The 23,121-nt window shown below is 34.0% G+C and overlaps 3 protein-coding genes, 1 long non-coding RNA gene and 2 pseudogenes across 4 annotated transcripts; 2 read left to right on the forward strand and 4 right to left on the reverse strand.

Moving 5' to 3' along the window:
* Positions 1-1,483: 1,483 nt before the first annotated feature.
* On the reverse strand, positions 1,484-2,901 carry LOC111011967 (nitrate reductase [NAD(P)H] pseudogene; annotated as a pseudogene).
* Positions 2,902-2,907: 6 nt separating this feature from the next.
* LOC148212037 (nitrate reductase [NADH] pseudogene) lies at positions 2,908-3,339 on the reverse strand (annotated as a pseudogene).
* Positions 3,340-4,009: 670 nt separating this feature from the next.
* LOC111011935 (small ribosomal subunit protein uS13c) lies at positions 4,010-5,084 on the forward strand. Its single transcript, XM_022285935.2, has 3 exons — positions 4,010-4,170; positions 4,386-4,598; positions 4,701-5,084. The coding sequence occupies exons 1-3, from the start codon at positions 4,108-4,110 to the stop codon at positions 4,866-4,868; spliced, it is 444 nt and encodes a 147-aa protein (XP_022141627.1). The 5' UTR covers positions 4,010-4,107; the 3' UTR covers positions 4,869-5,084.
* A 1,221-nt stretch (positions 5,085-6,305) lies between these two features.
* On the forward strand, positions 6,306-7,867 carry LOC111011934 (small ribosomal subunit protein uS13c). Its single transcript, XM_022285934.2, has 3 exons — positions 6,306-6,485; positions 7,128-7,352; positions 7,455-7,867. The coding sequence occupies exons 1-3, from the start codon at positions 6,375-6,377 to the stop codon at positions 7,620-7,622; spliced, it is 504 nt and encodes a 167-aa protein (XP_022141626.1). The 5' UTR covers positions 6,306-6,374; the 3' UTR covers positions 7,623-7,867.
* Positions 7,868-11,304: 3,437 nt separating this feature from the next.
* On the reverse strand, positions 11,305-13,257 carry LOC111011966 (uncharacterized). Its single transcript, XM_022285972.2, has 4 exons — positions 12,691-13,257; positions 12,140-12,259; positions 11,877-12,036; positions 11,305-11,742 (listed from the first exon to the last, which is right to left on the reverse strand). The coding sequence occupies exons 1-4, from the start codon at positions 13,206-13,208 to the stop codon at positions 11,566-11,568; spliced, it is 975 nt and encodes a 324-aa protein (XP_022141664.1). The 5' UTR covers positions 13,209-13,257; the 3' UTR covers positions 11,305-11,565.
* A 4,306-nt stretch (positions 13,258-17,563) lies between these two features.
* LOC148212038 (uncharacterized) lies at positions 17,564-21,459 on the reverse strand. Its single transcript, XR_015790186.1, has 2 exons — positions 21,302-21,459; positions 17,564-18,103 (listed from the first exon to the last, which is right to left on the reverse strand). It is a non-coding gene; the product is annotated as an uncharacterized LOC148212038 (long non-coding RNA).
* Positions 21,460-23,121: the final 1,662 nt, after the last annotated feature.

Here is a 23,121-nt window from a genome sequence, read left to right on the forward strand (position 1 = left end):
GTTTGAAATCGACCTATATATTCAGCTCTCTCCTTTTGAAAATTAGCTCAAGCGTGGATTTTTTTTCATAAGTATCATGGAGTTATAGTGTTTGAGCTGAATTTTGAAAAGTAAAAAAAAAAAAAGAACATAATATAAACACATTTTTGAAAAATATATTTATTCAATGTAAGTATTCGTTTAATGTATTAATAGGTGGTAATGAAACTTAAGATTTGTAACTAACATATTTGTTGTGTCATGTGTGTAGAGAAATATATATGTTAAATCGGAAACTCATGGAGTGAAAGATAGGAGAATGCGATCTTAAAACATATAGGAGATGAAGGCACACAAAACAAAGGAATTTTGGTTATGGTCCTTAGGAAAAATATCATCCTATACATGAAAGGAATAAGATAATTAAGGACCAGAACCAACATAGAGTCAAGAATCAACACAGTACTCCCCATTATATATATATGTTCAAACATTAGAGCCTTGCTTTGCAAAGATAGAGGCTTCACTGAAGAGTAGACGTTTAGAGATTAACAGAAGATCGAACGAGCATATGACAAGAAAGCACGAATTATTAGAGTGTCAAGATTCAACGCCAAGTGTATGAAAGAAAATTTAGCCGAATAAATGAAACTCTCGAGAGACTTATTGGACCAAGGAAGTCCATCACTTAGTAAAGTATATCTTGAAGTTAGCTTCTTTTTTTTTTTTTAACAATTTGGAATCTTGACTCCGACGTAATGCTTCATCGTACGCGTAAAATGTTTGAGGTTAGGGAGGGACGAGGATTGATTGTGACTTTAGTTTGGAATTCTTGATGAAGATTTGATTTTGACTTATATGTGATATTATGATTGTGACTTTGGTGTGTTGGTTTTGAGCGTCGTAGTTCTGAATTAAGTTTGAGATTTTGATTTTGACGTATATGCTTAAAATGAGGGGTGTTCAAATAATCCAACAAGCCAAAACAAAAAAGGAAAAAAACGAACAATAACCCAACCCAAACCGTAAGGGTTGTGTTGGGTTAACAATTTTTCGATTTGGGTTGGATTACTTTTTAGAGAACCAAATTTTTTATTTGATTATCGAGTTAGGTAAAATTGAGGTTGGTTCAACCCGAACCAACCCGAATATAATATATTAAATCATGTTGGGTAATTATGGAGCCAAAACTCAAATACATAAATCAAAAGTACTGTACATGTTTTTGGGCCAAAAAGTCAACTAAAGCACAATAGCTTGTCCTTGTTTTCATTAGGTTGACCTAATATTAATACATGTGTTTGGGGTATTTTCCATGCCTCTTCTATCCGTGAGAATAAAAGACGAAAGAAGTGGAAAAAGAAATTGACGGCAATAGCTTGGAGTGAGTTAGATAGTTGTGTGGTTGCACAATTGAGGGTTGTCTTACAAACGTGTAGGTGCACGTTTTACTAACTAGAAAGATTATCCATGTTGGATTTATAATTTAAACTTAAAACATAGACTATAATTGCAATTTAACCTAAGAAAAAGAATAGCAATAAGAGACAAAGTAAATGTTTCTCAAAAAAAAAAAAAAAAAAGTAAATGGTGGTTTTTTTTTTTTTAAACGTACCAAAAGATTCCAATTGAGGTTTTCCGGCTGTGTTATTACTCTCATCCCACGCGCGGACAGCAATCTCCTCTGCCCCAAACAGCTCCACAACCTTCACTTCCAATGACCAAAAACACCAACGCCAATATTTTCCATATTTATTCGGTTTCTCCACGTGTTCCAACTCACACAATTGCCACGTCACTCCACCATCCATCGTCATCTCCACACGTGTCACTTTCCTCCCACCACCTATTTAATTCTCAAACACATAAAAACCATTCACCAAATATTCAATAAATAAAATTAATAACGATAAATCTCAGGTGAAATTGCAAATTCCGTTCGATAAGTTGGACAAATTTGCCATTTAATCCTTACAATTTTAAAAATTTTAATTCAGTCTTTTTAGTTGATCAGGACTAGTTTCACTTAAATTGGATCATATATATGATTCTACCAATTTTATTTTCATCACTATCGTTTAGTTTCTAAAAATCAAATTTTTTAGAGTGAATCATTAATGTTATTTAAGTTTTTTTTTCTCGATTAGGTTAATGAACTACGGTGTATGATTGGTACTAAAAAAAACTACCATATGATTTACATTTAAATAAAACGAAGAATTAAGTACACTTTTGAAAATAATTTAAAAATATTTAAAACTTTTAAAATGATTTAGGACCCAATTAAAACTAAATTCAAATAAAGAAGTTCAATTAAATGATTGAAATTATAAGTACCCAATTGAAATTAAACTCAAATTATAAATATTAACTTTGTAATTTAAACTAAAATCTCACCGGAAAAAGCAAATCCCCGGACCGTGTACGACCTTAGAGCCGTGGGCGAATCAACGGCCAACATCTCGCCGTGGCACGGCGTCGTAATCACAGAATTGATATTCATTTCATAGATAACATATTCCGGTTTGATCCAACACCCTTCGGAGTTCGCCAAATCGAAGTCTGCAACATGCGAGGGAAGCATACGATTATCCATCCGGTGATAATAATTCTCCGATTCTTCGTCGGTCACAATAATCCGCTTCAGCCATTTCACCATCCTCCCTCACGCTCCCCATTTTGCAGATAAGCCAACATAATATCCCTCGTCGGATCCATCGCCACCTCTTCCCTGATGCTGGTGGCGTATTTGGATCCGCCGCCGCCCGGCAGATCTTCGCCGCCTTCAAAACAAACGTGTAGCGCCGGCACTTCTTTCAAGATCCCACATCGGTTAAGAACGTCCCGCAACGGAACGCCGCGCCAGATTGAGGTGGAGATCGCCGCAGCTCCCCAACTGACCCCTATGGTTTGGCTCAGCATATTTAATTATTTTCGTCTGTTGGAGGAGCAGACGAGGGTGGCGGGGAACTCCAGCGAGTTGAAGTCGGCGATTAATTGATCCATGGTGAACTTGGTCGGCGATTCGACCAGCCCGCAGACCTCCACGGTCCATTCGGACCAGTTGGCGGTCGGGACCGGACCGTGGTTGCGGACGTAATGGACCGGGACGGGCGTGATGAAGCCGTGGCGCATGAGAAGGTCCAGCGGTGGCTCCGCGTTGAATGGGTGTTTTCCGGTGTGAGGGATGAGAGAAGGGCTTCGTTTAATTCCCATCTCAGCCGTTCCTTCGTCTCTTGGGTGGATGATGGACGGCCAGGATTGTTCATCTCTTCCAGAATTTCCATTTTGTCTGTCCCTGGAGGAAAAGTCCTCCTCAATTCTTGGAACTGGTTTAACGTTGGAAGTAATTGGATGCATGCTTGAATTTTCAATTTCCCTCTTATATATTTAACCCTATGAATTTTTTAACTACATTGTTTCAGTCCCTTCAATCATTTTTAGAATTCAATGGTGGTGTAAACTTCACATAATTGACACCGGACATGTGGCACCCCCCTCAAATACATGTATTTTACTCCAACAATTTTTTTTAGATTACAAGAAAATTATATCTGATCATCACACCAAGAGAAATCTTTGAAGCTGGAACGATATAACTAAATACAGTTTTATACCATATCAAAAAATTGAAATAGTATACTTAATTGACATTAGTTAAAAGAAAAACTTCCTAAATAACTGTAATTTTTGTACTAATTAAGTAAATAAGAGCCTAAATAACTTCATCATCTAATGACATTATCCTACATTGAGTAGTTTATTTGTTGTCTTGGAATGTCAAGTTCTCGCTTACAATACATCAATATTTTAACATTTTCAACCTCTCAAACAGTATCAAACAGATTTTGTTTTATGTAATACGGTGGTTAACATCGCTAATTAGGGTTTAGAATCTGATAATCCGGCGGAATTGGGCCTCTAGATGGGCCCATGATGGACACTTGTGTCTACTGGGTCTTTTTTGGGCGACTGGGTTGGGTTCGATATTGCGGGCCGTGTTGAAATAGTGGGCTTTCCTGGGCCGCGCTGCGGGTTTCGTGTTGGCAAAGAACATTCACAAGCTCTCTCTTCCCCTCCCAGTTTGGAATCTCGCTTCCGCATCACTGGAATCCTCCGCTTGCCGATATGTTTGGAGTTCGCCGTTCCCTTGGAATCGTCTCTAATGCCGCTCTTCGGCGCTCTCAATCAGTGAGTTCTATAAACTTGCGTTATTCTTTGTTCATTGCTATGTGACTAGAATTTTAGGGTTTAGGGCTTGTGAATCTCTGGATGATAATTCCGGAATTTTCCTTCCTGTATGTCGAGTTTTCTTATTCGATTTGATTTTCAGTTTATGCATTGGTCTGTTAGAAGGTTTTGTATGTTTGAATGAGATGGAGGAATCTGATGATTGATATTTGCAGATCGAGTCCATTCATGTAAAAGCGGGTATGGAGATTCCGGATGACAAGCCTCTCAGATTTGCGCTTCAGTATATTGATGGAATTGGCCGATCGAGAGCGAACCAAGTTCTTGCAGAGCTTCACTTGGGGAACAAGCTTGCCAAGGATTTGACTAAGAGAGAACTCGTTATTCTTGGCGACGAAATTTCCAAGTACATGGTCGGACACGAGTTGGTAAATCTTCAGTGGCTCTCTTTCTCTAACTTTCTTATGCCCGTCCATGAATTTCACATATGTGTGCCTAACAGGAAAGTTCTTTGCGTCCCTGTGCTGCAGAATAGCTGTGTTAAGAAGGATATCGCTAGGCTGCAGGAAATTCAGTGCCACAGAGGGATTAGGCATGGCCAAGGATTGCCGTGTAGAGGCCAGCGAACAAAGACCAACGCTAGGACCATGAAATCAAAGCAGATCGTCGTTGCTGGAAAGAAGAAAGCTTCTCGTTGAACAAATGGTTCTGTTCTGCCATTTCTCATATCTTGTTACTTTGTGAAGCTGCATTTTTGCACACGATCCAATTTATCATGAGAATCCAATTGTGATTTCGATGGAGTTCAACTTTAAACTGATAACAAACAACTCTTGGGTACATATCAGAATTTCATACAACTTTGTTTAACGTTTCTTTAAAAAAAATCCAGTCGACTGAAATATTGTTTATCATGCAGTGAAGAACCTTCGTATGATGAATGAAGGTAAAAGCTTTAGATACGTTTCAGGTGTTTACTGAAACAACAAAAACTTCTCAACAATCTTTTGTCCAGCATTGGTGAAAATCGTTTGGGTAAAACAAAGCCTTTTTATGATTATTGATTTCTGCAGTTGGGCCAGGGCAAGCTTGGTGGGAACTCTAGATTAAATCTTTTGTAAATTTCAGTAGTTTTTCACAAGTTTATGATTTTGGTAACCATTTCACTAAATATATACTAAGTTCTATTTAAAAAGCAGAAAACGGTTTTAGAATTAGGAAACCATTTCACAAATAGAGATTCGATTGCAATGATTAGCTCTTGGTGCTGACAAGTCAGATTGACTTGTGAAATTCTTGGATTGTGCAGAAGAAGAATTATAGAAATTTAGATTTTCAAAAGTGTTGGGTTAATATAGCTTGAAACTTGAATTTGTGTAGCTTGTGGAATTCGTTGACCTATAAACGTGATGAATGAAGTGTTTGTGCATTTTGCTTGGGACATTACATTGACACACAAACGTCCAAAATATTTCAATATAAAGGTTATAGATCGCATTTTAAAAACAAGAGAGTAATTTATATGATATTGATCAGGCATTTATTATCGCTGGTACTGGTAATGAAGAACTGGAAAGAATTCAAAGATAACAAACCAGAGTTGTATTTTTTGTTCAATGTGTGTTTAGTAATATATTTGTAAATTAAAAATAGTTACAAACTAAATTTTAGTTTAATCTAAACTTATATTAATTAATTTATTAACATTTTTTTTATGAATTTTGTATAATTGTTATTTTACAAGGTTATATAATTTAGAATACATTATATTTTACATGTTTTAATTTTAACAAACATAAAATGAGTTTATAATATGAAGTAATATATTTATCAAAGTTTTTATCATTTTTAATGTAATTCTGCATCTTCAAATTTTCAAATTTTGAATGGTTTGAATCACAGAATCCGAAAACAATTTTGAAAAACAAATATCCAAAATCCTGTCAAACCCGTATTCAAGAGAATCCGAGTTTCCATTTTTAATGATCAATAGGGACGATGAAAACTCATGGCTGGGCCTTGGTATTTTGTTCTGATTCTTAATGGGCCGGGCCAGGCCCATACTAATTCCGGCCTAGTTTGGGCCTCTAAATTTTGTACGAGGTGGCCCTTATCCGAATCCCGTGAGGTGGATGAAGATAAGGTGGCGCGGCCAGTGAAAGCAGAGAGGCGGTCGGAGTTGAGAATTTGGAAGAGAGGAGAAAATGGCGCAGAGTTTAGCAATGCCCGTGGCTCCTTCGCTCTCCCTTATCTGCAATGGTCGAAACCCTAATCCGCTCTCTACCACCCTCTCCTTTCCCATTTCTAGCCCCCAGGTTAATTTTCTCTAACCACTTTGTTTCATCAATTTTACTGGTTTCTATAATTTTGTTTCCATAATTTCTTGTATCCTCTTGATTTCATATTGATTCTGCTTCTCCATTTATGTTCCATTGTCTAACAAATTATTCCCGTATTTCTTTCTGCATTCCGTTTTCTCTTGTACCATTATCGCAAGTTGATTCTTTGAAATTATTAGAATTCGATTGAGTTTGAAATTCCTTTTCAATGCACATTTGAGTTATTCCTTATTGAATACTGTTGATGCAACAAAAGTTCTTCATTTCGTTTCCGGAACTGATATTGCGCCCGGAGGAACCAAATTCGTGATCCTAATTTTTTCCCCCAAATTCCGCAATCCGTGTTATAGTTTCCCTCACCCTTTCTGTGCATGATTATAAAGAATTTAAGCGGATATATGGTCTACCCTATAGGAAATGGACTGAAAGAGTAGATTCTGCAGGTTACTGTCTGATCTTATATGGAAATTTGGACTCGTTGGTGGATGCTAGATATTATCAAGTTTTTCGTATGGGTTGTTCTCTTGATTGGAAATCTGCAGTCGTCCGTAACTATTTAAGAATCCTAGATCTTCTTCTTGCGTAATCCCTCATTTTTCTTCCTTACATTTTCTTTAGGTTCGTGGTCTTCAAATCAAGTGTGTTCGAGTTGGAGGAGTTGAAATACCCAACAACAAGCGAATTCAATACTCCCTTCAATATATACATGGAATTGGTCGCAACAATGCTAAGAAAATACTGTATGATCTAAGCCTGGAGAACAAGATAACCAAGGACTTATCTGAGGAGGAACTCATATCCATCAGAGATGAAGTTTCCAAGTTCATGATTGAAGGAGATCTGGTCTCTCTCTTTCTCTGTCTGTGTATGTTGAGAGAAAGTGTAGCTCAAAACTACAAATGTTGGGTCTCTCTGTGCTTACAAGTTTGATTGTTTGTCTTGCAGAGGCGGTTCAATGCACTCGCCATAAGGAGATTAAAAGAGATTCAGTGCTATAGAGGGATTCGACACATTCAGGGATTGCCTTGCAGAGGGCAGCGAACCAAAAACAACTGCAGGACCTTGAAGGGTAAGAAAGTTGCTATTCCAGGGAAGAAGAAGGCTCCTCGCTGAGTTCGTTGTGATCGAACCGAATGTTATTTGATTGCACCGAGTAAAAATATCTTCTTAAAGCTCAGTTTTTCTTGTTTTAACTCGAGAATTGCCTCTAATCTCCTCATTGAAATATAGTTTCTTGCAAATACATTCTGTTATTGCTGTCATGTTCTATTTTTTAGATGTTCCCACCCTATCAAAATGCTTCATTCTGTAAAGGGTGATGTTGTATTGACTCTTTAGGTAACAGATCATTTAGTTTATTTGTGCTTCTCCATACCATGAACAAAAAAATAAGTAGAAACGCAACAATATCAAAGTAGATATACAAACATTTTCTTTAAGCCAAGATAGTGAGAAAAAAACATAATGAACCAAAACCTTCCAAGAGATGAATGAATGAAATAAATAACTTAAATCTCTTAAAATTAGATTGGATATCTCATAAGCGTATATGAATCATGAACTCCAATAAATTAGGATTACACCATGTAAATATGAACTGTTAAGTGCAAAATTGACAATATAGGAGTGGTTTATTATTATAGCTACTTCAAACTTCTAATGCCTGTTTTATAATGATAATGGTTCACCTTTATATCAAGTCTTGTACTAGAAAATATGAGAATCATTTTTACTGTGCGGAAAATTGATTTTAGGAAAGCTTAAAATCACTTTGATTTTAGGAAAGCTTAAAATCACTTTAAATTTATTTTGTATCGCTTGCTTGGTAATTTTGGAAAATCGGGTATACTTAAATCTCTTTTTTCAAAATCACTTACTCTATCATTACTCCCAAACACACCCTAAATCCAAAAAGGAACTTATGTGTAAAATTAAACTTTTGGTTTTATTTATTAAGTAGTCATAAGATTTTAACCCTTCAGATTTGTGTTCAAGACAGCTTAGTTGGTTAGGGCTTGGGACCTCTTGGTCATATTGACTTAGAGTTTTCAAGTTTAACCTTTTGGTGAGTTTAATACCAAAAATTTTTTATGTCTTCTAGGTTCGAGCTTCGAAAGCTCGATAGGACTGACAATTCTTAGAAAGAAAAAAAAAATTGAAATGAAAGAGGTGTAATTAAAAAGTTTTTACATTTATGTACTTAGCATGAAATTGCTACAGACCAATGAGTAGCTAAGTATTATTTTTTCGATCGGCCCCACGACCATGACTCTCTCTTCTCCCCCATCCTCTCGCTCTTACATTGGCAAGCCCACTAAAAGGAAAATTTTGTCAAAATCAAACCGAACCGAACCAGTTTGAACCAAGTCAAGTCGAGAAATTGGTTGAGCTATTTACAATTAAGGAAGTATGAAATTCCAATATTCTCCCTTATCATTCTATACTGTTGAGTGTTAAAAGAATTATAAAAATATTGGTTAATATCCAAACCTCTGAAATTGCTATTCTGAATCAGATTACCCTTTGTTTGTAAGTAGCAAACCCAATGCACTACTCTGCAGATTAGATCCTACGCCCATACAGATTTTAGCTAATACTCTTGCAGTCCTTCTAACTTACTTTTTTTCTTGTCCAAATTTCTTCTCTTTTTGTCTAAAAGGATTGTTCCGGAATTACGTTATATGTATCTTTTAACTTTTTAAGTCTGGAAAACAAGAAATAAGTTATTTAGAGCTATTTGTTAACATTTCCATTTCATGTCGTTTCTAATTTAATTAAGAAATGTATATATTTGATAACTATTTATGTTACTTGTTTTTCACTTTTTAAAAACATCCTCAAAATTGTATAGAAATGTTGCATTAAATATGAATAAGACCATTAAGGGTCACATTAGAAGAGTGGTGACCACACTTCACCACCACAATCTATGAAGGAAAACAATTGTTCCAAATGACATAGAAACTATCAGAAATAGCACACTTGGTCAATAAAACACTTGCTTGTTCAAGGAACTAAGAAATATGAACAAATTTTAGCTCACTGAACACCTTCTCAAAAGTCATCGGGGAGAATCCTCAACTAGTGAAGGTATCTTGTCAATTATGGCACCTATGTTCTAGGAAGAATTAGGTAAATTCCCCAAATTATACTAATCACAAATCTTAATACAACTAAAACTAATAGCCTCCCAAGATTCCAAAATGGTGTTTGAACCGATTGTTGCTACAACTCCGCCATCGCCCATCTGCTGCTCCGTCTTCCTTGCCCTTGGACCATGGAAGTTCTCTTAACCATATTAAAGCGAATATGAAGAGTCATCCCGAAAGATCGCAAGCGAGTGCCATCTCTACTTCTGTGTCTGATAACCCTTCAAAATGCCCAAATGACTAAACCACATACCATACATAACAATGTTGTTTTTGGTTCAATCAGCCACAACAACATGGTAAACATCCAACGAAAAGATCTCCAACACTCGACCATCGTCCACCATCATAGAAACTAGCAGCGAAGATCCTCCCTGAGCATCGCCTCCACCACAACAAGAGAGGTTCCTATTATATTATGATCTATTCTACTTACTTTTTGAAAAAAATCTACAGAAAAACTGGAACAAAACAGAGAGAAAATACTCTCTGAAAAAACTCAGTTGGAGGACTAAGAGAAAACGCACACCTTTCACAGAGAGGAAGGGAGCAGGCCACTAACCTCCCCTCCCTACTTTTTCTAGAGAGGATTGGGCAGATTTTTTTCTCATGGAGCGAGTTCTTGAGTAAAGCTCAAACATTAAAATTGTATAGAAAATTTGGAAAATAATAAGTTGGTTTTTGTTTTCATTTCCAATTTGTTCCAAAATAAATAAAAATCTTATTTTATCACCTTGAATCTACAAGTGTTGGATTCATGTAATTATATTTCTCTTTACTAAAGAAAAAAGAAACGTGAAAAATATTGGCTTGTTTCTTTCATAGGGTATATGAAAGAGTATATGTATTTATGTATATATGAAAGAGTATATCTAATTACTAAAAAGAGTATATGTATTTCAAAATATGTTATATATTTTTTTTAACTTTGAAATGTGCACTCATATTAGTAGTATATCAAATATATCATGTAATACTTATAACAACAATATATCATATGCAAATCAGATACATCAAGTATATCAGATACTCATATCAATAAAATATCAAATATATATCACATAAATATTACACATATATTTATATCAATAATATATCATATACATATTACCAACAAACATATCAAATACCCATGATATTACATACACTTATTAGTAATTAGATATATTTCAAATAGTACCTATATATATTACAGATCTCTATTATTTGAATAAAATTGTGGTCTTTATTTGAATAAAATTATCATTTTAAAATTAAACCTTTAATTAGCGGAAAAAAAGTATTATATTTTAAAAAAAAATTAAATTTAATTGTTATTTTACTAATTTTATTCCATGTTTTTGTCATATTAACAACTATTTTTTTATTCGGTAAAAAAAACTAAACAGAACGATGAACAGTGACATCACCATACAAACCCTAACTTTCTAAAACCCATTCAACAAAGAAGTTCTAAAATTTGCTCTAGAATCATTCTTCAAACACTGAAAATAAGCTTCATATTCCGGTAGTACGTAGAAACAGTTGTTCTATAACTTGTATTAAATTTCAATCTCATACAATATTGATTCAGAAAAGCCCATTATACCAGATAATATAGAACACACTAATCATCATCAAGCCAAATTACGAACAGAAAATTAAACAACCGAGTAAACAGGAGAGAATATTATTAGCAAAAAGTGACCAATTCATAGACATTGCCACACACAACATCCTCCCCTATCTTAGTTAACTGGTAAAGAGGAAAACAGACAGACAAACAAACACTCATGTTTTCAAATTCTCCCCAAACAAACTGCGGCGGTCAGGGAGACAGAGAAAACACAAGACACAAACCCTTTTGCCTCATCATCCTACAAACAAGTAAAAAAAACCAACTGAAAGATAACCATGAGGGTTGTTAACTACTTGCATAGCTTCTTCAATGGCTTTCGAGGGACGCGGGGTATGCGTTTCCCGACGTTAACCCTTCTGTAACGACGAAAACCGTTGCTCGCCGGAGTTAACATCACGGGCAAGTACTGATCCGTGCAACACCAGAAGATCTTGTTCTTGAATGCATTCGTCAAAGCTTCCTTGCCCTGAAGTTCCCCAAACAGACATGTTTAAAAGATTAAGATTCATCCTATAACACACAGTTCAATTTAAACTGTTGGTTGAGAAATTTTCTCATTTTGAAACTCTAATATGAGCAGTGGGTGAGAAGTGAAATTACCTGAATCCTAGCGTCAGTGACCTCACAAATTTTCTTATTGACATTAACATCCCACTTGTAATTATGATAAACTGTACAAAACTGGGATGCAGCAATGGATGTGGTGAAGTTCACAAACGCATAACCAAGATTCGAAACTTTCCCTTCAAACCAAGACCTCCTGTGAATCCAAAAAGCAAAAAACAAGCCAAAATTTGTAACAATGGTCTGAAAAAGGGCAACGTTGAAGAACAAAAAATAATGGGGTTTCATTCAAAACCCACCTGAAATCCATGGGCAGATAAACGAAATCATATTCAGCAGCAGAGAAATCGGGCTTCGAATCCCTTTTTTGGTTCACCACTTGGCAGTATCTGTCCAGCAACTGCAGAAGATCTCGCCTCCTGCTCGATAAATGCAAATCCATGGCATTAATGAGCAACGATTTGGACAAAAACAGAGGCATGGGATAACGAAGACGACAAAGGGCAAGTCAGAAAACAGAAAAAGGGGGACAAAATGGGAGAAACCAGAGAAAGCGCACGGCTTATTAAATTAAACACATAACACATTCCACAACCGAATGATGAACTCAATTCTAGTTTAATTATTTGATTCAACTGACAGACAGCAAAAGGTTCAAATTAGCCCACAACCCCACTACTTTTTTTTTTTATGTTTCACCTTTCTCCTCCTCCGAGAATTAATTCTCAGAATCGAAGAAATTGCCACAACACCAATATCATATTAAATGTACTTGATTCTCGAAACCCCATAAAAAAAGGGTTAAAAAAGAGAGGGAAATAGAGAAAAAAAAAAAGAAAGAAAAACCCACTTCAACTGATTGGGAATGTTCTTGATCATCACGGTTGTAACCCCAGAGCCATCGACAGGGTCGCCGCCACCGCCACCGCCACCGCCGTTCTTCTCAACCCATTGCGGCGAAGGTTTGATATCTCCCGGCCGGGGCCCACTAGAAATCATGAAGTTCTTCTGGAAGCCGTGCTTCGGGTCCTGCACGGCGGCACCGCCGAAGCCCGCCGCCTGGTACGGCGGCCAGAACAGCTGCGACGACAAGGGATCGTAGTAGTTAACGGCGGGATAGGGATGGAACTGCAAGTAGAAACCCGCACCCGCACGTGGGTAGTATATATTCCCGTACGCGGAGACGAGAGAGCCACCAACATGCGGCGGAGGAGGCGGCGTTGGGGGAGAGAGAAATGGGTCGGCGTTGGGATTGAGTGGCTTGGAGGGGAAGGCCATGAGAGGGCGGTGGTGGAAGAAGGAGAAGGAAGGAGAGGGGAAGAATGGGAATGGGAGAGGAGGGTTATTAAGATGATGATCCATTCCCATTGATAGAAATTTTTTCTTCGATTATAAAGAGAAAAAAAAGGGGATTTTAGGAATGGAATGATGAAGATGGGAAGTGATAAGTGTTTGAAGTCATGTCAAATGTCAAATGTGAAATGGGAAGGGTTTTTTTGTTTTTGTTTTACTAGAAGACAAATTGAAGTGAGGCTCCTCCTTCAGCCACGGTTTGGCGGCGTTGTTGGAGAGCGTGAGAAATGGGACACCAACACCATTTTTGTTGCTTTCACAGTTCGTACACAACTATTTTCTTTTCAAGATTTTTTCCCATTTCTTCATTAAAAGCCCCAAGCCTTTTCCCAAGGTGAGTGGAGTTTTTACTTTTTTTAATTATTGGCTGATGTGCTACAAATAGTTTTCAACTCTGCCCTCGTTTCATAAATAATCGTTTTACCTTTCCAAAGTTTCACAATGTTACTTTTTGGAAAATATTGTACTCACCAGATAAATGTATAAATACAGATTTTTTTTTTTTAATAATGAGTTGTCAAGCTAAGTATTTTTCTTATTGTTTACCTCTTTTTAGCCAACAATAAGTGAGGCAATTGATCTAATATACGTGATAATTAATGGAGAATTAAGAAAAAGTTTAGAGCAAAATTATGATGTTAATTTTCACATTTCAAATTTATGATATTATTAACGAACATATGCTTAAATTATATTTTTGGAATGTTGGTAAAAAATCAATGATTTACACATAAGGTAAAATTCATTCATGAGTATAGAGCAATTTCTATTTTTTTTTTATTTAAATTTATTGTTCCAATTGAGATAGTTGTCGTTGCACCTACCAACATAATTCAACTGGTTATATCTTTGATCAAAATTTTAGAGTTTAAATTTTCACCTCCACGCGTTTAGTACATTCTATCATGTGCAATGATAGCAAGGGTATATTTTGGAATAATTTTGGTATAGCTATAATCACTTTTACATAGGTAATATCACTTCTCTTTCTTCTCTTTCTATGGATCATGTTTGACAAATTGAAAAATTGATTTTAGAAAAATCACTTGAAATTATTTTTTATCGTATCAATTGCAATGTATTTAAAAAAGATGATAAAATTAGTGATTTTTTAAAAAATTGATTTAAATATAATTGATTTTACAAATATCCGGAAAATGATTTTGACAAGATCACTTCAATCTCTTTTTTTTTAAATCACTCAGGGTAGTCCAACTCTAAATAATATTTATACATTAAATTATATTGTAATTGGCGAAAGGAATGAATTGGGTTATTTTTATGTGTGAAATATTTTGTAGATGTGAACTGAACCCTTTGGGACGAGCAGGAGGGCGGCGAGCGGGGGAAGACTACGGCGGTGGATCCATGATAGCCAGAGGGCCAAAGGAAGCCTACATACGGACTCTATTATAATTAGACACGTCATTTTTTTTAAATCAAAAATTAAACAAATACCTTTCCACATCAAATTTAAATTATTTAGAAAAAGAAAATACTTTTGGTTGACACAAGGAAAGTTATGTTTTTTAAATTTAGAAAAAATAAACCTAAGACTTAGGAGCGAAGGTAAATAAAGTCCTACATCGAGTTGGGCAGAGAATTTATAGCATATAAGTAAGATTATCATATTTCTTAATACTAGAAAGCAAATAGACAATATCATACTATTATGGAGATATCTGAAGTATTGGTGGCTACCGTTGTTCTTACAATAAAAGTAAAGGTACGGATTTGAATCACCAACTTTTATTAAAAATAAATCATCCTTAACGGTTGAATTATGTTTGTATTAGGCTTTTCTCCTTCTTTTCTTGACCAATCAGAAAATTTATGGGATATCATTGAATAGTGAAAGAATAATTGTTTGAAGCTAATAATCTTGTCATTTAAATAGTAAAAGGAGAGGTAATAAAGTATTTTTCTCATCCATACTTAATGTGAATATGAATATAATTAATTGCATGTGACAAAAATTAAACCATTTATCAGAAAGTAAAAAAAAAAAAAAAAGGGTAAAAAGATAATGGGAATTAGAAATTAGTGTGTAGAGAGGGAAAGCGAGCGTCAAATCAAACGTGGATGGGCATATCACAAATGGAAGATCCTATTTCACATATAGACCCTCTCCCTACTTTTATTGCATAATCATCATTTCCTTCCATCAATCATCTAAATACATTGCTTTTCTAGACACACACACACACAAAAAACACAGTCATAAAATTAAATGGGAAGTAATTAAAAATACTTAATTCGTCAAATTAAATTTAAAAAACAAACAATACAACATATATTAAATTCAAACTTTTATGAATTTTTATATTTGTAATATATTGAATAGAAAAATTTAGGGTGAATGGCTAAAATATTTGTCATATGTTTGAAATCTAATTTTTAATTTTTAGTTATTTTGATTTTATCATTCTAGATTTTCAAGTATATCAAATTCAGTATATATATCAATTATATCAATATTTATATACTTATGATCAAGTATATCGATCGATGATACATATTCAATCAACCGTCGATTGTGTATAAAATCAAGTGTGTGTATATATATACACATGCATATTACACATACATATATATATATATCTAGGTCGTTCTTAAATTTTTTTCTTGCTTTTTTTTTAACATACCTAAATTTGAAAATATTTTTCTACCCATTACTTCTCATCTTTCTCCACTTCTTTCTTTAACCCCTCTCTCTTAACAAAAACTTGACAACCTCCCTCCAATAATTTTATTTCTTTCTTAAGCTTTTATTTTATCTATGGCAGAACTTACAAAATTACAAGTAAAATTCAAATATTTCAAACGGATTGGTTTGGAATCAAGATTTATCAATTTTGAATTTATCTATAATAACTTGAAATAAAAAATATATATGTATATATACAGATCGTTTAGATGAATTGCAAATGTGATGTATCAATTTCGTCACAAATTTGAACCATAATCTAGCAAATTTGCATTTAAGTTGATTAATCCCCGATTTAAATAAAAATAAATTGAGGTAGAGGAAAGTTATGAAGATTTATCAAAGAAAAAAAAGGGTAGAGGTTATGAAGATTTATCAAAAAAATATTTAGGGATTAAAAAATAAATAAACATCGACTGATATTCTGACCGAAATTAATCAAATCCATGCTGAAATTAATTATCCACACTTTTTAATAGAAAATACTTTGCTCCTTTTAATAATTTTTATTTAAAAAAATAATGAGTCCTTACGGTTAAAGGGACCCAAATACTTATCTATTTTAATCTCGGTCCCAATCCCAAAAAAAAATATAGTTGGTATTCTCCATTTTCTCTATCTAATTAATGTTTATCTGAAAATATTTGGCATCTTAACGGCGATAATCTTATTCTCTCTATCACAGTTAATTATTTAATAAATATGACACCGAAAGTAAAAATAAATATTTTTATTTTTTAAAAAAAGTATTTAATAAATATGACAAGCAAATGTAAAAATAAGTACTTTTATTTTTAAATAACGAGTTGTTAATTTTTGAATAATTTTATAACTAAAAAGCTAAATGTTCTCTTTTTTAGTTTTGGTCCGAATCCCGAGCAAAATCTAGTCGGTAATCTCTACTTTCTCTCTCTAATTAATGTTTTTGTGTTCTCTTATTTCCCTCTCTCTCCTCACAATTAATGGTTTTTTTCTTTTCTTTGTTTCTTTTTTCCTCTCTCCAATCCACATTTTCGCTGTGCTTTTTTGCTCTCACTATCTCTCTAATTATTTTTTTTATTAGAAAATTGCAGTGGATAACAAACATATTTTATGTATAATATTTCAAAAGATGTCATCTATTTTTTTAATTTTTAAATATAGCAAAAATCTTTACTTGTATATAAAATACTCGAATCAATAGTATATTAATAGTACATTAGAGGTATACAGTAGTATATCAAATGTATATCATTTACATATATCAATAGTTAGATATATTACAGATATATATCATTGAGATAAAATTGTCATTTCAAAATTTGACCTTCGTATCTTTAATAAAAAAATGTGCTATATTTGAAAAAACTAAATATGGCGGCCATTTTACTAATTTTACTAAATATATTTGTCGTATTTGCAACACCTATTTTATTTACATTTCTTTTCTTTTTCTTGCTAATTCTACTATCAAAGATTATTTGGCGATTATATTTTAGACAAGACACCAATGAAACACAAAACTACAAATTAAAAACCCTAATAGAATTTGTTCAAGTACAAAAATTAATAGACACATGCTTTATAAAGACTTATCTAAAACTTTTCAAGGTCCAAATTCATGACATATACAATATTAGAAGTTCAACAACCAAAAGGAGAGGGAGGGAGAGAGAGATCAGGATATATAAAAGAAATCTCATATAATCACTGATACACTGGACAAAAAGTTGACAAAAGACAATGGTTTTTTGTGATGTGTTTCTGTTTGAAAGCAAAAAGAAGAGAATCAAGGAAACACAGAGAGGGAAAGAAGATGTAAAGGTAAAGCAGGCATAGGCGAAGCATAGAGTAATTATACCCAAAACCAAAGGTAGGACTTAGGACTTAGGACAACAACAGTAAAATGGATCAGAGTTTGTTTTTCAAAGTCCAAAATTGCCATAATTTCACAACCAAACAAACTGTGGAAGCCATGGCCACAGCCACAGCCCATTTCCATGCAACAACTCTGCCACTGCCCCCTCTCCCTTCACCATTCCTCTTCCGGCTTAGCCGCTGGGCGCTGCCATGGCCGCGTTTTCCTCCTGCTCCTCGAATATCTCTCACTGCCTTCATTATTGTACACAACTGGAAGTGGGAGTGGAACAACTATCCACCTTTCGCTTTCTTGTGTTCCTTAATCTCCTCAAATTTTTCTACTCTCCACACCTCAGCCCCAAACCTATAATTATAAGGCCCGTTTTGGTGATAATAATTCTCAGTTTCTCTAATATGGAAATGGAAAATATCCTCAACGCTACTACTCAATCAGAGACCCAGATGATCACCCTCAACGGTGCTAACGTGTAAGTGGGTCAACTCGGGTTCAATTTTAAAATTTGAAATCCAACAGACTAGAACATTTTTTACAATATAAACTGTCAAATTAGCAGTCCTGTTCCAGAAAAAAAAAAAAAAAAAGAAATAAGAACTCGACCTGTTTTATGATAATTTCGTGTATATTTCTCAGTCTGGACTTAACAGTCTTTTGGATTGGAAGGAGGGTATATATTATACAAATAAATATAGGAGCAAAATTTATTGTAATTTTTTTTTTAATATAACGTTGAATTATTAATCGAGAAATAAGGGAAGAAAGTTGAAGGATATGGTATGATTGATGTGACAAGAGGATATGATAGGTAATGAGTGGAGAGATTATGGAGTCTATAATCAAAATATGTGATGGTAGAAATAAAATTAAAATTGGAAGAGATATAGTGGAAAAATATGAAGATATAGTGTAAGCTTACACTCATATCCAAACAGTGTTTGATTATGGAGTCACAGTCAGTGAATGATTAGATTAGGGTTCTAGGGTTAGGGTTAGAGAATAGAGAGTATGTCAATCTAATCGCTGTAAATTTAGGGCATTATCACATTTCAACCTCTCCTCCTACTCTAAGGGGGCAAAATATGGGGGTGTTTCCTTTGTCGGTCTGCGAACTTCATGTAAATGTTACATGGTAAAAAGTCAACATGAAAGAAATATATATATATATATATATACATTCTAATAAGTGAGTAAAAATTCACAATTCGAGGTTAATTAAGTTGATAAGACAATTTAATAATAATAATAATAATAAAAAAAAGTAGATAAGAGAATTATTGTTACATTCAATCGAAAAATCAGATATTTGAATCTCTATCGTGCTATTGAACCAAAAGAAATATTTGTTACCATCTCAAGTGTTCGAAAAATTATTGGAGGGAATGATCATAATGTAGTTTGTAATTTTACAACATTAGATGTGTATGGGAGAGGAACTGCAAAAGTATTTTAAATTTAATATCGAATAATTGCCAAAACGAGTATAACTCAGTTGTAATTGATATATATTTCAAACTAAGAAGGTGTGAGTTCAATATCCCACCCCAACGTGTTGTACTAAAAAAAATATTATTGAATAGTTATTAAGGAGCATTGAGATTATTTTACTAAGAGGACAACCACATTGTGGTAAGATGGGTCTCGTTGTATAATTCTTGTTTTTTAAAATGTTGATGGTTTATTCGTCCCTTAAATTGTTAAAATAAGAAAAATGGAAAAGAAAATTACATGTTAACTATTTTTTTTATTATTATTATTTTTTAACTCATGATTTATTGATCAGAGATATATGTCAATTATCGTTAAGCTATGCTCGTTTTGGTTTTTTTGTTATTTTGTTGTTTATTAAAATCCAATATACCTAATATGGAGCATATTAGTCACGTCAAGAGATTAATAGTACTAAAAAATGGATGTGTGTTTAATTAGGTTAGTCTTATGTATTTTATTATCAATGTCATAATCCCATTGAGGTCATGGCCATCTACAGAATAGTGGCCCGGCCCAGATCCATGGGCCTAACCTCAAATATGGGCCGTAAAAGATCGCACTGAGGTATTCCGACCCAAATCTATCACATAATTGTCTGACCCATTCTATCACTTCTTACCCCACAAATTAAAATGGTGCATAAATTCAGCACAACCATTTCAGCAAATATTACATATACATTTTTTTCCCTCTTTATATATAATTTCAACAGTCCTTTTAAACTCTGTTCAAACTACTGTGGGTTTCAATTCAACACAACACTGTGAGACCGTCCGTGAACAGGAATAGTCTAAAATCCGAGGTCGGTCTTCTTCAATTTCTCGGCTTCGGAAGCGTGCGACAAAGGACTTTTCATAGAAAATTACGGAGAAAAATGTCAAATAAAAATGAAATGAGATAAAGAACTTTAGAAGCAAAGGGTGAGTAATTGAGTGGGGCATTGAGGGGGGGGGGGGGGGGGGGGGGGGGGATGGTGGTGGTGGGATCTATTAAGGTGCAGCCACCATATGGTGTTGGTCACCTAAAACTGAGGCATTCCCACATTTTCAACATCATCCCAAAAAGCATCACAAATTGAGATCTGCCTTTCACTAATCACACCCACATTCCTATATTTATATTATTTAAACCACAATTATAATAATGCCCAACAAAATAATTGCATTTTTGAAGCAATCTCTTCCCAATGGCTTGGTAACTTGATGTGGGGATCCCCTGTTTTCCCCTGCACAAACCTCTCCTCTCAGTCTCCGCAATGCATTTTCACAGTCTCTTTCTCACTCATCATTGTTCTAGTTCTGTGGTTCCAAATTTCAACTCAGTTCTCTCTCAAATGGACTGGGCCCAATTCAGATCATTCATATAATATAGAAAGAGAAGGGCCATATGTGATTATATGGTGTGGTCATTAATTATAGAAGAGATATATGAAGGTGAAGGTGAGGGACCCCATGAATGGGATGGTGACAAATGACACCTTAAGGCTCAAAGGATACTTACAATGGAAAACATAAAAACTATTTGGTGATGAGTGATGAGAAGGTGTGAGTGAGATATGGAGGACCCCAAAAAAAGGAAAGGTGGGTCACAGAGGCATATGATCGAGCACTTGGGCTGCGTTTCTTTCAAACTCAACAAACTAAACCCGACAGTGGCGTCTCCATCGCCACTCGCCATGTGCATCCGCTTCCCCATCTCTTTCCATTTCCTCTCCCAATTTCCATTGTCAACTACTGCTTGTTCCCGATCAGATTCTATTCTCCACTTATTGCCTTTCCTTTTCCACATCCCCCAAATCAAAATTACGAAGGATGATCCAAACATTACATCATAATTCATCTAAAACTCCTCATAATTTCCAAAACCCACCCTCTATTTCCCCCTTTCTATCTAATTCTAGGCCCATTACCCCACCATTTTGGGGCAGCAGAATCGACACAATCATGCGGGGCTTGTATTTTCAAAACTTGTTTGATTAGCCAGCTAAATAAAGGGTGTTAAATTTAATGCGAACTGAAAGCAGGGAGAGGAAAATTAAAAAAAGAATAAACGCACCGCAATTTCAAAGCAATGGAATGGAAGAGCTGGGTTCTGATGTTCCCTCCAATGGGAACTCTTGCTGGCAATGGCGGCGACCTCACCCAGACCGTGTTCGTGTTTTTAATATGTTATCTTCCCAATTTGGACCCTCTCGTCAAGACTCGAGAGCTCATTTTTCCTATTAAAATATTTGAGATTATATAATTTTTAAATGCTCTAAACTCTAAACATTTGTCTCTATACACACATTTCTTTCCTTAATAAATGAACAAAGATTATGACACCTACTAATAACAATTTAAAGTTTCAAATATACTCAATGCTTTGATAAGTTTGAAATAAATATAATCTATATTTGTATAGATTATATAAAGGTGTGATATAAACAGTTAAATTGAGTATCTCAGTATATTTGGCACGGTAATGTAGTTTATAGTTTTTAAAGTAAAGTCAAATAACAAGAGCTGTAAATTTTAAGACTCTGCATATTTAATCATTTATATTTATAAATTTTTTAATGAGTTTCTGAATATTTAAATTTGTATTTATCTAATCTCTATACTTTGAGAAGTCATTTATAATAAATCATTCATCTTTCAATTTAACAGTCCATTGTTGCCAATTTTGTTAGTTTATGAATTTTGTGTCACATTGAATCAATTATATCTAAGGATGACAAGTCGAGTTGAGTTGATATTGGACAAGTTCAAGTATATTTGATAACATAATTATTAAACTAATTGAATTAAAAGACACGTAATTAAAAGTTCTAAAACTTATTAGTAATCGTACCTTTAAAAGTTTAGGGACTTATTTTTTATAGTTCTAAACTAAATTGACACAAAATCTAAAATTTTAATGATCAGATCCAGCATTAAAATAGAAAGTTAGTTTCATAAGTTTAAAGCTTAGATTCATATATATATATACACACACTATGCATAGCAAGAAACATGCTTTAAAAGTTTCACTAACTTGTTTGAGACAGTTGTAAGTTGCCATCATAATGTAGTGAGGCTAGCCACAATTCACCCAATCCAAAGCCTTTGACATTGAGCTATCGGATAGGTTTTTTATTTTTAATTTTTTTTATAATTTTTTATAAGGTTAAAATACCTTAAATAATTAAGGTATGACACGTTGCAGGTTTCAGATTTTAGATTATATTGGATAGAGACCCACACCTTCCATTTGAAAAATTACTTAAACTTTTTTCTCTCTATATTAAGTCTTCACAAAATTGAGTCTTTTAAGACTTGTTTGATAACGTTCTGTTTCTTATTTTTGGTTTTTAGTTTTACATTTTTTAAGAAATAAAATATAATTGTGTTCTGTTTCTTATTTTTTATTATTTATTTTTTTATTAAAAAAACGTAAATATATTTGGTAACCATTTCTTATGGTAGTCTTAAATTGTAAATTTATATAAAAATTAATTTTTATATTAAAGGACTTTTATGTTATTACTAATTTTTTAATATTTATGATGTATTTTATAAGTCGGAATACTAAAATAATTCTTTTATTTATATTTCAGAAAAAAAAATAAAAAAAAAACTTCAAATAAATTTGATTTTGTTGTTTAAAAAATAAACAATTATCTGATATTTATATTCATAATAAACTAAAAATTAGGTCTTTATTAATGGATTGGAAGCACGGGAAGACAACCAATCCAATCATTTTTCCACAAACACGTCTCTAACACTTAATTAATGCGCATTATTAACAAACGAACGTGTGTACTATATTCCACGTGGCGTCCCCTGGTTGGCTCCATCAAGATAAAAAGTGGAGCCACATAAACTTCATAATGAAATATTTTCTCTTGTGCA

The sequence above is a fragment of the Momordica charantia genome (genome assembly GCF_013281855.1).
Source record: "Momordica charantia cultivar OHB3-1 chromosome 4 unlocalized genomic scaffold, Mcharantia_2.0 BLBB01000004.1, whole genome shotgun sequence".
NCBI classification, from domain to species: Eukaryota; Viridiplantae; Streptophyta; class Magnoliopsida; order Cucurbitales; family Cucurbitaceae; genus Momordica; species Momordica charantia.